The sequence below is a fragment of the Falco biarmicus genome, chromosome 4 (assembly GCF_023638135.1).
Source record: "Falco biarmicus isolate bFalBia1 chromosome 4, bFalBia1.pri, whole genome shotgun sequence".
Classification (NCBI taxonomy): Eukaryota; Metazoa; Chordata; class Aves; order Falconiformes; family Falconidae; genus Falco; species Falco biarmicus.
Genome location: NC_079291.1, coordinates 13,025,266 through 13,039,856, shown reverse-complemented (window position 1 = coordinate 13,039,856; position 14,591 = coordinate 13,025,266). Strand labels below are relative to the sequence as shown.

At 41.4% G+C, this 14,591-nt stretch overlaps 1 protein-coding gene across 4 annotated transcripts in view; it reads right to left on the bottom strand.

The window, feature by feature from the left end:
• ATP2C1 (ATPase secretory pathway Ca2+ transporting 1) overlaps nucleotides 1–13,782 on the bottom strand; it is a 49,290-nt gene extending 35,508 nt beyond the window's left edge. The window contains exons 1-2 of one of the 4 annotated variants that reach the window (XM_056338434.1): nucleotides 13,588–13,782; nucleotides 12,884–13,130 (exon numbers count right to left, since the gene is read on the bottom strand). Coding sequence is in view for 3 of the 4 variants with exons in the window: in XM_056338431.1 (XP_056194406.1) it covers nucleotides 12,962–12,967 (6 nt within the window). In the remaining variant the exon portion in view is untranslated. Of the gene's footprint in view, nucleotides 1–12,883; nucleotides 13,131–13,229; nucleotides 13,249–13,587 lie in introns of those variants that run through there. The other 3 variants (XM_056338431.1, XM_056338432.1, XM_056338433.1) reach the window with 3 other exon arrangements.
• Nucleotides 13,783–14,591: the final 809 nt, after the last annotated feature.

The following is a 14,591-nucleotide window of genomic DNA, read 5'->3' as shown; positions in this document are numbered from 1 at the left end:
ATTATGGGAAGTGATACATCATCATGATCACTCAGTCTTTCATGCAGACAGACAGCCTTTGATTTAAGCATACAACCACTTTTACCAGAATTCACGAAACACTTGATGCTCACAAGATTCATTCCCTTTTGTGGAGTACGAAGGCACAGACTCCAGCTGCGGTTCAACCAGAGACACTTTATTGTACAGAGAAGCTCATATTTATATCTCTGAGCCCAGATACAAATTCCAGCTATATGTACCACCAGGCTCAAGGCAGAAACCATTCATGCAGTTACATAGCTATATTCACTACAAGCACGCAGACACCTTTTTGCTACTAGATAACCATGTTTATCTTTCTTACTCTCCTTCACAATACCCAGCTGTTCTCTCATCCCCTGCCAGTTCAGACATTCTCCATCCTCCTCTCATATATCTCTCTTCAGACATCCTCTGTCCTCCTCTCCCACACCCTAGGAAGAAAGTTTTGTTCTAAGTCACCTATTTTGCAGTTAACACACCCAGTTAACAGCTGCTGTTAAATGTCCACATACAAGCCAATGTTAAGTTAAATCAATTCTCAGGAAATTGCCATTGGAGATTATGACTTTTCATACTTTACATGGTTATACTTTGGATTTTAACCTTACTTGTGTTTCAGTTTTCTAAACCGAAAATTCACCCAGAATTTTGCCACAATCTCCCCTCATTGATAACACACCCTACAGAATTACAGCTCATGTTTTCTTTAAGATTTCCTATCGTAAGTACTAGCTTTTGATCTTTATTGAAAAATAGATACCACATTCATGGTATTAGCTACCAAACATCAGTTTAGGGCTGAATATCATTACGCCTAAGTGCTGTTTCAAGACAAACTCACAAACAAATGACTTTGACCAAGATGACTCCACATTCAACAAAAATGCTGAGCAATCAAGCTTTGCCAGTAAGAGCAGGCAAAAGTCAACTGACCAGCATTACAAATTTTAATCTGGAGAAAAATCTTTTTCCCTATACCACCTGACACATATGCTAAACACAAACAACAATTCCAAAAAAGGATACTGATTACAGATCATTTCCCTAGTATTACCAATTAGGACTTCAGAAAGTCTAACATGCTTTTTAGGGATATTTTAAGAAGTTAAATATTCTTAAACAGAGACCAGGCTTTTCCAAATAACTCTTCACTAGCACAGAAGGATTGTACTACAAAAAGCCTATTTTGACAATCTTTTTTTGACAGACTCAAAAAGCCATTACTTTTGAACGTGTGTTTCATTCATATCATCTCCCACTTTTTACAAAGAAAACTCTACTGTATGTAGAGAAAATCTGGTATAGGATTAGAAAAATAAAGGCTCAGAAGGTCTTTTTATAGCCAGCTCCTTTCTCTAGAGCAAAATTAGATATCTTAAGACTCTTCTGGATGGATCCTCATCTAATTTCTCAAAAACCTCTACAATCTGTGTGCATTATGCTACACTTGTAGTTCAGAAGTGTTTCAAATATCTAACACTTTACCAATTAAATCCAGTTGCTTAAGACAATGAGAAACTGATTACTGCTCCCTTCATCACCCCCTTCCAACATATAAAGCAAGTTATACCAACAGATTCAGATAAAAAAAATAGTTAGAAAGAGTGCCTGCTATCTGCTAGAACACAAAAACTATATTTAAGCGAGTAATTTTGCCTTTACTATGCATTACTTCCACAAAGCAAGAGAAAGATTACTTACTCGACTGTTGGCAAAGGCTCTACAGTGCTTTGCACTGCTGCCCAGATCTATACACTGGAGAGCTGGGCTTCTGCAACACCTTTTAGCAGAAGCTACCCCCAAAAAACCAGTGTTCCACAATAAAGGAGTCCACCCACATATAGTAAGATGTCTTCCCATCCTATGTTGCAATTAGTTTTCAAGCATCTATCAGCTGATACCTTATACAGTTAAATTCTTTGTTGTAGGCCAAGTTTTCATATGGATAATTGGGCTAAGAAATTGTACTAGCCCATACTGCTCTATCAGATAGGCAGCACATACATACATGACCACTGAAGCTTCTGGAGCTATGACTACAGCTTTCCATTCCCTACTTGCAATGCTACCAAAGAACAAAGCAGCAGGATTCTAGCTAATAAAAATAAATAGCTGCCTCGGGAAGGACTTTTCTTGGACCACTTCCAATGTACACCACTATTTCTAGGCCAAGAAATACACATTAATCATATGACCACAGAACTGTGACCAAAGTATGTTTATCGAAATTAATACAAATTCATCTGAAGGCTTAGACTACCAGAAATTCGGAGTTCTCTATCTAAAGGAAAATCCAGTTACCAGTAATGTGTTACTGTTTCTTCTTCCTCATACGCTACAAGAGCATGTCTACCCTCTTTCTACCACGATCAATACAAAGTACCAACAACTTACACCATTCTGTTTCTCAGATTAGCAGGAAGAGTCCATTATCAATCAGCAGGGCTCACTGACATTGAGAAACTTCACGATTATTTTTAAGGGGAAGCTCTGCTTGCTCAGAGAATGCAAATGGCAGGACCTACATTCACCAAGAGTGGTCTAAAAATTTAGAACACTCCAGCAGCAAAACCTATTTTTAGACAAACTTGTGACCAAAACACTTTGGCTAACTTGCTAATATAAAGTCCTGTAAATGTTACATACAGTTACTCAACTGACCTAAAAGTGCAAAATACAAAGGTGGTGTAGGAACAAAACTACAGAGAACAGTAAAAGTGGGGAAAAAACCACCAAACAAAAAATCCAGAGGTTTTCAAAACCATGAAATTTAAGTTGAGATACTTGAGAGAAATGCTGGCTCTTTGAGAAGTTCCTTCAGAAAACTGACATAGAAGACACCTGCCTTTGAACACTCCACTCTCCGAAGTGTTTACCCTACCACACAAGAAACTGACAAACTGCAGGTTAGTAGAGAGAGTTCTCAGAAAACACCATGGCAAAACTGTGAATGTTAAAAAAAGACTGGAAGCACTGACTCAGCATGCTTTCTATATTTACATCTTAACCATACCTATCACTTTCTTCTGAATCTTCCCATCCACCTGAACAGCTGATTAAGTCGGCCTGAATCTACCCCATTAGTCCCTGTGTAACTGAACCCCTCTGAGGCCAACTCAAGTACTACAAAGGCCTTTCAACTTCTTTGTACTGATCAATCTGTAAGACTAATATTGTACAAGCAGTTAGTGACCCACATCCAGGTATATGACTAACGTGGATACCATACGATCGCTACTGAATCTTGCCATGTCTAATCAATAATAAAATTAATGAATGCACACAATCGATGTGTAATTGATGTGCATTTACTCTTAACTATACATACTGTACAGTGTCTTTTCCACTTGAAATATCACACGTACCTGCTCAGGAACTACAGCTTTATTAATGAGATAAGGGTATCAGAGCATGTTATCCAAGGGACACCTCAACACCCACATTCCAAACCCAATTGCTATTAGTGATTGATGAATCTCTGCTGTGAGCAAAACCCCTAAGAGTACTAGCTAACTCAAGAACTGACAAGATTTACAGTGTGCCATGCCCTGACCAGGGATCCATCCAAAGCCATATCATCTCAGGGTTCCCAGCATCAGAAAGAACATATGATTTTATGTCACAGCACTCTCCAAACTAGCTGGCTGCAACAAGGTCTTTTACCATCTCATACCAGCATACTCTTCATGCCAGTCCCTCTGCTGCCTTCTCCTAGTCTCTCCTCACCTAGGACACATGTGCTCACTCCCTCTCTTTTCTCTCTGCTTCTTCCTCCTCTCTCTTATTTGGCTGCTCTCTCTTCACTGGCTCTCAACCACTTAAGGTGCAGGTGTGGCTGGTGCAGTTATCTACATCAGTCAACCCACCACCCCTGAAGCCAACCCACAGTTGTATATTAGCAATGCTAATTAACCCAACTTTATTCCTCTACAATTTTATACCTTGCTATCACTTTTTCTGAGTTATTAATAGTCATCTGCCTTGCAAGTGTTTGTCGCTTTCTTATTGGGATCCCCAAAGAATCAGCATTTCCTCACCCACCAGAAGAATTAGCTTCCATTTTTTTATCTACCTTCCCCACACTGAAAAAGCAATAGTGTTCAAGAGCACAATAAAAAGGTATTTCATTGAATACAAAACAGACTGAAACTTACAAGCTTCCCATTTCCTGGACTTTTTGTATGATAAAACTCTGTGATGGATACTAAAAGGTTCAGGAACTCAGATCCTACTAAGCATATTTTTCTCCAGTTCTCTACAATTCAGAGCCAGGATGGTGGGTGCAGAGGGGTAATGACAGATAGATCAACTACTGTAGACATCTGTGCACACAGTAACATAATAAAATACCAAGCGCTTACCTCTTCTGCACTGTCTGGAATCCTGAAAGCACAGGGGGTTAGAGATCAACTAGACGCCAATGGGCATAGAGGCCTGAGTCTGTTTGTGTGTGTGTGCGTGGACTTTGGAAACAGCTCCTGCTAGGCAAAGACTCCTGATGGAGAAAAGAATCTTTAAGGAGAAGACTCTTACCCAAAATAGAAGTAATCCTGTTTTCTGTCAGTTCCATCAGACATGAAGCATTGGTGCAAAGTCTTCTCCTACTCATAAGCACATGGTGGTGGCTAGAGGTTTCAGAGATCCAGATCTTTAACCATCTCATTGTTCATCTTCAAACTCTCCACTTAAATAGGTCATTGCTCAGCATCAGGAATCATGCTTGTGATTCCACAGAGCCTCTTTCCAACAATGCCCTCAAAAATATTTATTTCACTAGATGTTTCTGCCATCTTTGCCTCCCTCATTTGTCTAGAAGGCAAGGTGCTCCTTGAACCTCAATAACCTCAATACAAGTCCCAGCTACAGAACAATAACCAAGTGATGACAACACACAGCAAAAAGCCAAGCACAAAAAACAACAACAAAAAAACATTAAGCACACTCAACAGTTAAAAGTCTTAGATCAACTGCCTACCCAGCAGCAAACCCCAGATGCCCAGCAGGATTCCAAAAGTTGAGACAGGGTGGACAAGAGCACATGAAGAGCCCGCCCTCATTCTGGAACAAGCACTACCCAACATGGTTGTGACAATGACGAAACTTCCTCCTTGCAATTCTGCGAGATTTTAACAGGAATTAAATTTCCAGAGAAACTCACCAGTTATGCTAATAGATGCAGTAGGTAGGAGTAGCTGAGTGTAGTGGATTCAGATTTAATAAGATTTATAAAAATCAGTGCAATCAAGTTTACAAACTACAGATGCAGACAAGCTACAAACTAACATTAAATAAATTTAATTTTTTAATATCTTACTCTTGACCTTTGGACTAGTTATCTATGCTTTGATGATGCACATAAAATTGGACATTATATTCAGGAAGACTTCATCTATACAGACTCCACTGATAAAGTTGCGTGTAATATACCTCGTATGTGATTAAATCAAAGACCAAGTACATCCTGTATTCTCAACTAGCAATTTCTCTAATGAGCCTCAAAACCTTGAAAATTTAGATATGAAAAATACTCAAATACTGTGACTGACCAATAAACCCCTATAACACAAGGCTCAGAAGAGACGGGCAATAGCCATGTGCCCATGAAGCTCAGGAAATAGTGGAAAGTGTGACTAACCACAGCTGTTGAAAGGAGGCTAACTTTACCTCAACACAACGGGGACTAGACGGTGGCCTTTGCTTTCGATAAACAGCTATGTCAGTTGAGTGAATCTTCTACTGCTGTAAATGTTTCTCCTCAATTTCATCAAAAAAACGTGAATGCCAGTTAGCCAGACCAGCATGGGTGGGGGATGCATATGTGGCTCAGTCCAACATATGCACTGAACAACCAACAAAATTTCAAAGAGAGCATCCCCCACCTGAGGATGCCCAGCATCACGATGGTGAGCACATTATAGAGACTAGTAACAGGAACCAAACTGGCATTGTGATTGGCCTGCGTATTTCTGTATTTTGCTAAGTGTAACTTAGAAAATATACTGAAAACATAGCACAAGTGTGACAATCCACTAAATCAGAAATCCCACATATCAAGTATCATCAGATACGTACATTTGATAGTAAACGTTACACCCTCCATATGTGGGTTATCTAAAAGAACCTGGTCAGAAAGTATTATACCCTGTCAAATACCTTTATGGGAAATAATGCTGCTTTCTTAGAGTGACAAGTAAGTGCCAACACTCATTCAATACAAACAACCATGACCAATTTGCAAAAAGTGTATTTTACTTGCCACAACAAAGAGCTGTCCCTTCCCACCCCAAAAGGTTCAAGTCTGCAGACTAATGAGCCACTTGTTTTCTACCAGGCACTGTTTGCTCAGGATAAAAAGTACTTTTTAAAGGCTTTGAAGTTACTGTCTACTATCTTCATTTGAATGGACTCCTTTGGAAAAGTGTGATGAATTTTCACTTCTGGGGAAACAGCTGCAGCAGCCATGTATTCTAATATTCAAAGAAATTGATTCCTATTCAACAGTATTGTAGTTTAAACATTTTACCACATCAAAGGAAGTGCACACAGAAAAGTTCTGTCTCTAAAAAAGCCAGAAGGAAAGAGTAAGACTAATTTGCATTGATGAGTTCTCCTTGCAGAGTAATTTCTATCCTGGGAGGTCACATAGTTCCAGCCCCTTGCTACTGTGTGTTATTTTGAGAGACTTGATGGAAAAAAGGGTGATATTCAACCTAGCACTGACACCACGCAATAACCAAAGAAATTCAAATACCCAAATTGATGAGAACAACCTGCTAAACTGCCTGTAAGCCTGAAAAAACCTGCCGTGTATTCAAATACTATTTCAGCAGTGATTAGGACTTTCACTATGGCCAACCACCAGCCGTAACACAGAACTGTGCTCCTTGGCATTTCTGACCAGATCTGAATACTGGCACTGACCATGTTAAATCTCAAGGTTTGCCCAATCTTAACATTTGTGAAGCATTTTCTTAAACCTATCCCCAACCCCATCTACTTCAGTCAGTGTGACTGAAACTATGATGCTCCATTTAACATACAACTTACTAACTCTACAGCAGTCTAAAGCGCAAGAACTACTTTCAAGTACTAAAAATATCTTCTAAAAAAAAAAAAAAAAAAAAAAGACTTCTCCAAGAAACAAGTCCCTACAACCTGAAATACATCTTACTCTTTCAGGATGTTTCAACATGCCTTCTTTAATTTAAAAAATAGAAAGTAGGACATCTAGTTCAATTGAGGCTACCAACACAACAATAAAGCTGGGCAATTTTCTGTAATTGTAATATATACCATGTGGTAATCTTGCAAGCCTTGTGAATGACAACTTGCCTCCTCTTCAGCTACAAAAAATATTTCACAAAAATAATGATACCTTAACTCGACTGCAGCGCTGTAGACTGTAAGAGTAATGGCAACAGAAATTCAGACTAAAAACCCCAAGACCACTTTATCTTCCTTTAGCTCACTTATGTAGTACACACTTGAAACTTAAGAACACCAAACATTGAAACTTTGCATTCAATCATTACAAAAGATTTACCATTTAGAACATTCCTGTATACTCTGGAGGATGTACTATGACTAATTTAAAGCCTGGTTACTGAAAGCCTTGAGGTGGCATCAGTTACCAAGAATGCACTGACAAAAAACATCAGACCAATCTGTATTTGGTTGACCAAAATATTCAGCTTTGATTCTTATTGTTCAAAAATACTCCTTGAACACTGGAAAAAGTCTGCTTGAACATTTCATACATTTTGCATTTACTTATTAATCAGAAGAACAAAAAGATACAGAATCCTAAGCACACACTAAAATGACCAAATCAATGCTAGTACCTTGATGAAAGCAAAGTTTATACATAACAGCGTTGGGCCAGTTCAGAAACTCATCACCCAAGGAAGAGCACCGATGGCCACCTCTCATGACTCCAAACAGCATACGCCTCTGCTTAAATCCTGATTCACATGAAATCTTTCAGAAGTTGAAGGTCAAAAGACCTTTGGGTCTAAATATCAGTCAATTATCTTGCCAGAGAGGTGCTAACTTTCCAGAAGAGAACATTTATGCTTAGAAATAAGATCACATGGCTCCTCTCCAATAGACTGCTTTATCTCACACACTTAACTGCTGAGCTTCTCAAAATGAAGGATGGCACTCAAACAGCAAACACTAGTAAAAATTTTAGCACCCTATGATATACTACTACAATATCTATGACATGTGCAGACTTCAGTTGCCATAATTGTATTAAGCAAAAAGAACAAAAATATTTGCTCAGTATTTGTTTTATAAAAAAAGTGAAGCTCCAAGACCCAATCAACAATTATATGCTTGACAGCTATGCAATTACTTCATAATGCAACAAAATTCTAACCAAAAAAATCCTGAACTTACTGTTTACAACAGGTCTCAGTACCAAGCTAGCGTCAGTGCTGATTTAAATGCAAACATAACTCAATGCATAATTACTCTACTTATGTTAATAAGCTTTCTTATAATTAGCGTTAAGAAAGCAGCAACATTGTATTCACCAAGCTTTTTTTGGTGAATTATGTATGCAGAAAAAAAGTGCTGCAGAAAATTTATGAATTAAAAATATTTATAAAAGATTCTGTAGGCTGCATCTGATAACCCACTATCCATTTTAATCCTTCTAATTGTTAGGATAAAATGTTTACAAAGCAAATAACTAGAAATAGATGCTTGTCCAAAGTTTATACCTTGATTATTGTATTTTATTTTCCCTCTCTTTTCTGCACAGAAACTTCATCATTCCTTCTAGCTTCTACAAACCACACTACAAATGCCAATTTTATCACCCATTGCCAATAAGGTATCACCTGAATGCTTTCATGAACTCGAAAACAGGTATCAACTAAAATCTTATTAACTTATTCCATTCTTGCAAAATTCCACCACGGCCTATGGGTGAATTTATATTGAACTGAAGCTACGATTACATAAAGAACTGAGTTAAGCTAATGGTCTGCCTGTTCTAATAGGAAGAGGTCTCACTCCTTTGCCCTTCACTGTTTCCACCGTCAACTGGGCACTTCGTGAGCCCATTCAATTTACTAATTCAACAGAAAGTTGTTCAACAGGGGGCTAGGGAAAAGAAGGGCTGGACTAACCTTCCACCAAGCTAGCAAGTCAGTCAAACTCAACAACCAGTAGCCAAGACAATGCATACAGCAGGAAGACAGCTGAAAGTAAGATCTTCTTTCAGCAGTAATGAGACCATTTTCATTCAGTCCTACAGAAGAGCATCCCAAGATCACCACAGGTTTTTTTTGGTGAAGAGTGACAAGTGAAAATATTTGTTTCTCTTCGGTTAAATTAGCTACCCTAAGAACTGTCTGCATTTTCGTTACACATTTCATTACACTGTTTTTCCTAACTCACTAAGAGATTATGCGATAGACCCTCCACGTAAAGGACGTACAAAGCTAGCAAAATAACTATACATACACTCTGTGATGTCTGCACTCAAGCAGACTCGATGTTAAACCACTTCTATATTATTATAGATTTAACATTTCTGATTTATCCGCATAGGGAAAAAGGGGAAAGAAAAGACTAAAGCTATCTAATGCTCCATCAACAGTCAAACAACAGATTAAAAGATGACACCGACTGTTCCATTTAAAAGAAAATACATGTTTCTAATGCAAGAGAAGTGCTGTGTTAACTTAGTTATTAAAGTTAACACAGCACTGTTAAAAGATAGGCAGGTATCTATCAGAACTGGTCTTCAGTGAAGACTCCACTTTTTAACAAAAGGGGAGGGGGGGAATCTCTTCTCTCACCTTACCCTCCAAGTTAAACAAGAGATGTGACTTTTTTGCTAACATAGGTGTAAAGTATTGGGTTATGATCTTCTGCAAGCTGTAGATGGTAAAAAGCAGCAATCAATGAATATCAAAATTCTTCTTTTACCTACTACATTATTAAGAAATTATCTACATGTCAAAAGAAACATGAACTGCTGTAATAACACCAAGTCCATTTCAGAATTTCTAACGTTTCCCATCACAAATTTAGTTGATTATTTTGGATATTACTTTCACAAACGACTGATAATGCCACTCTGGAACAATTTACACTCTTTTCAAGTCACTGCTGCTACAGGTATCCCTTACCCCTCTGTTGTCAGTTCCACGTATACATCCTCCACCCCTTACACTTACAGCTGCCTAACCCACGATGAGCTAGTCCAGGGTGCTAACTCACTGCCCCCCAAAACCAAAACCTATTTACTGATCTTCAATCTGTTAGTTTAGAAACTAAACCCATTTTCACCATTTAAGAAAAACACACATGAAAATCATTAAGAAATTCAACAGCACATGACAAAAAAAAACCTATTTGTCATCTCAGGATTATGTGAAGAACTAAAGCACCTTTTTCAAAGAAAAAAAAAAAATCTTGACTTATATTTCACCATTCATCTAATTATCAAAATACTCCTGAAATTACTCCTGACAGACTACAGGCTGAAGTTAACAGCCATCAGTCTTTGACAATTAGCTGAAATTAACTAGGACTCAAAACAACGAAGATTAAGGAGAATTTCAGAATCACCACATGATGTTTTTATTACTTACAGTAAGTCTGGTCTGAGTTTTTGTACCAACATTCTACATAATTTTGGGAAAGTCTTTTTAGTTTACAAGTGGGAAAATGTTACTCTGACCTCTTCCGTTAGGCACTTAATGATCTGAAAACAAATGCTGCAGAGGGCCTTGGTAACAAAACAGTGCTCCTATTTAACAATTTACATTTGTAATCATAGTTTGACCTCAGAGTAGAGAAACTCAAAAAGCTGATGTAACCTAAACTGTAACCTTATTATCGTATTAAAAGGCAGTCTTCTACAAGACACTCCTCAGTAGAAAAAAAAAAGAACCTGTCACAATCTAAAAGATGCTGATAAAAAGATGGGGGGGAGGGGGGAACGAACGAACAGATTACAATACAGAAAATTACTTAAAACAGCCCAAAGGCATTAACACAGAGAACCAAAAATTAGACAGCCTAGTTTGCACTCAGTTACGTTTTCTCTATGCAACTTATCTTTACTGTCTACAGTAAGAAAAAACTCCACTTACGGAAAAAAGTCACAAAATTCGGCGTTTCTGAACAGAAATACAAAGTCTTCCTATGATGGGAAATTCTCTTCTCCATTACCATGAGATACATGGATTTTTGCAGAAGTTTAATCATCCTAACACAAGAAACAGGAACTGCAAAAGTCTTGGGACAAAGCATTAACTGAGAGCAAACATACAATACTGCCTGTGAGTAATGAATTAACACAGGAAAACAACAATTTTCCAAACCACCTTATCACTTCCCAATCTTGAATATCCATCCAAATGGGAGGGGTGGGGGGCAGGAAATCTGCCATCTCTTGCTCAATATCCCAAGTAAGGAGACCTTTCAAATGCAATCTTACAAAACAAAATAAAAGAGTTTAAAGATAGTCTAACTGCAATCTTTGTTCTATGAGATTACAAAGATTCTTCAGCTGTCTCCTGGAGAAAATACATTAAGGATCCTTAATAGAGTTCTGAAAAGTTCCAATATGAGCACTGCTAGTGCCTAGCTGTCTCAAAATGTCAAACATATAGAAAAAGGATGGCTCAGAAATACCAAGAACACCAAAACAGACAGTAGACAGCTGTCAATATATGTGCCTGTCTGGAGAGTCAATTATGACACGGCAGGTGGGTGTGTGGAAGGAGGGGAGAGAAAGTAATTCAAATGTTAAGAGAACCAGTCTTTTTATTCACACTGGAGTTTAGCTTTCCTTCTACCCCCAGAAGTCTACTCCGTTTTGAAAGCCCTCAATAAACTACGGCATTTCTTTATGCCTTTGAAATAGGCATCTGATAATCTTTTGAAGTATTTTTCCCCTAGATAAAGCTTTTTTCACATTACTTTTATCATACAAATATTAGCAATTTTTAAACATTATTTATTCCATAAAAAACTTAAGAAATGCCATCTTTGTGCTACCAGCATTCAGAAGAATTAGAATGGACCATACTATCATATGCAGCTTGATTATAAACTACATCTATGATAAACTATTTGTTTGGTAATAGAACTAAAAAGCATTAAGTCTTCCTGCTGTTTTAGTTTTGGCAGATAAGTGTCAGCTAGGTCTCTTTTTCCCCCACCCTGTTTTTTCTATTCAACGGTATTACATCTGCTTTCCTTCCCCCACTTTCAGTGCTGCCCATTCAAAGACCTTTTACTTGCAACCCGGTGACTGAAACACAAAGGCACCGACACTACTTCTATCAGCTATCTAGCCTCTCAGAACAAAGATCAATCTTCTAGAGATTCTCATACACACTTCAAAATTCCTTCTACCTAGCAAGTTCCCAAGATCTTTCAAGTGGTAGAATTCAAAACTTCAGTGCCACTTTTTATTTAAATACCGTCCAAGAGAACAAAGTTCAGTCATTTTTAAGACTACAAAATACGCACAAAAAATATTTTTTTTAAAAAAATGCAACTATTGCTTCTCAATCTCACCCTGAAAGATGAATTTTAATGAAATCATATAATCTAAGCAAAATACCAAGCAACTAATGCTCAGAAGCCCCTAAACAAGAGATTTCTATTTCAAACACACAGAGCACTAAAATACGCCATGGATGCTTTGAGTATCTGTCAAAAGAGGAAATAACGTCTATTTAGATCAACAAGCAAGCAGTACAAATAAAGGAAAAGCAATGGTCCTACAACTCTTAAACTAGAAAACGCAGATCAGAATTCCTACCACGAGACTGACACACGACAGCAACCCTGCAAACCCCTGGAACGGTAAAACATACACACGCACCAGTTGGAGTTGTCACCAAATCGCATGCAAAAATCCTCTTAGCTCCAATGAAGCCAGTGACTCTGATGAGACCTTTACCTTCATTTTCCATCGAAATTGTACTTGAGTCGATAGTTACAAAAGTCTTTAGCGACAGCAGCACTGGAGGAGGAGCTGAAAGGTGAAGAGAGAGATGCCCCAAGATCCCAGGCAATCACACTGCTCCCTTTGCCCCCACCTGCAGCAACATCTGCAAGAGAAACCAGCGCTAAAAAAGGAAAATAAAGGTGATATTTAAAAAAAAAAAAACCACAAACAAAACCAACCACAGCCGAACCCAGTAAGTCTCCACGGTCTCTGCACTCACGCCAGAGCGGAGCAGGCACACGCACGCAGGGAGCCCGCAGAGCTGTCAGAGGCCACCAAGGATTAGGATTAGTTGCCCAGCAGCTACAGCAGCACAGAGCAGCGCCGCCGCTTCCTCCTCGCCTCCAACTGCCTTGTCCCGCCCGGGGAGGGGCTCCGCTCGGAATGAACGCCCCGCACCTAAAAATAAACCCTCACCCCAAGTAACCCACGCATACCCCGGCCTGCCCTCCCCGCACCCCGTCCCCTCAGCGCCAGGCGGGAGGAAAGCGGCGGCTCCCTGAAGCTCGGCGGCCCCGACGCTGCCCGCGGCGACTCCCGCCCCGGCTCCCTCAGCCGCCCCGGCCCCGCCCGCTCACCCTGTGGCACAGGCCGCCGCGGGAAGCAGGGTGGCGCGGAGGGGAAACAGGCGCAAGCGGCAGCTCCCTCACCACCACCGCCGCCGCCTCGTCCCTGCCGCCTCGCGGCGCCTCTCACCGCTGAGGCTCGGGGCGGCAGCAGCGGCGGCACGGCCGCATCCCCGCTCCGCTCACTTCCGCGGGCGGCGGGGGAAGGGGGAGGCAGCGGACGGGGCGGGGCGCGGCAGCGGAAGGGCGGGCAGGTCCCCCCCACCGCGCGCAGGGGCGCCTGCGCCGCAGGAGGGAAGCGGCGGCTCCCTGCCGGCAGCGGCGTGCGGGAGGTTGCCGAGGGGACGACGGGGCGGCCCTGGTGGCCCCGTCACCCCCCTCAGCCACGCACGCGAAGTGGGCTTTGGCCACAGCCGCGGGCTGGAGATTGGCAGGCTGCGGAGAGCCCCGCCACTGCGCGGCGAGCCACGAAAATAAACGCATTTTAAGTCCCCAGCCGCTGCTGGAGCCTCGGGGGGTGCCCCCGGCGTGGAGGCCTACGGCCCCGGTGCCCGCCTCCGCGGCGAAGCCGCCTCACCTCGCTGCCGGGCAGAGAAAGCGCGTTACCGTGAGGGACGCGGAGCCGCGAGCAGTGCCGAGCGGTCTCAGTCAGGGGCGCGGGCGGCCGAGGAGCCAGGGGCGGCGGTGCCGCCGCAGCGCGTCCGACCGGCCCCGCCCGAGAGGCCCCACCGCCGCCGAGCCCGGGCCGTGCCTCAGCCCCGCCGGCTCCAGTGCCGGGCTGGCCGGCTCCTGTGCCCCGCCGGGGCCCGGGACCGGCCTTGCGGGCACGGGCCGGTCGTGGGAGGAAAGAATCCCGTACCACCCACCGGCCTCGGAGCGCTCTGCAGCCTTCCGCGCCGCCCGTCTCCGAAGCGGTAGTTCTGTGAAAAACTAGTGTCACACAGACGGACAGAGTAGCTGCTATTTTTAGCGTTACAGTACACCCAGCCTGGAGTTGTAGGCCAGTTAGTTTTGAA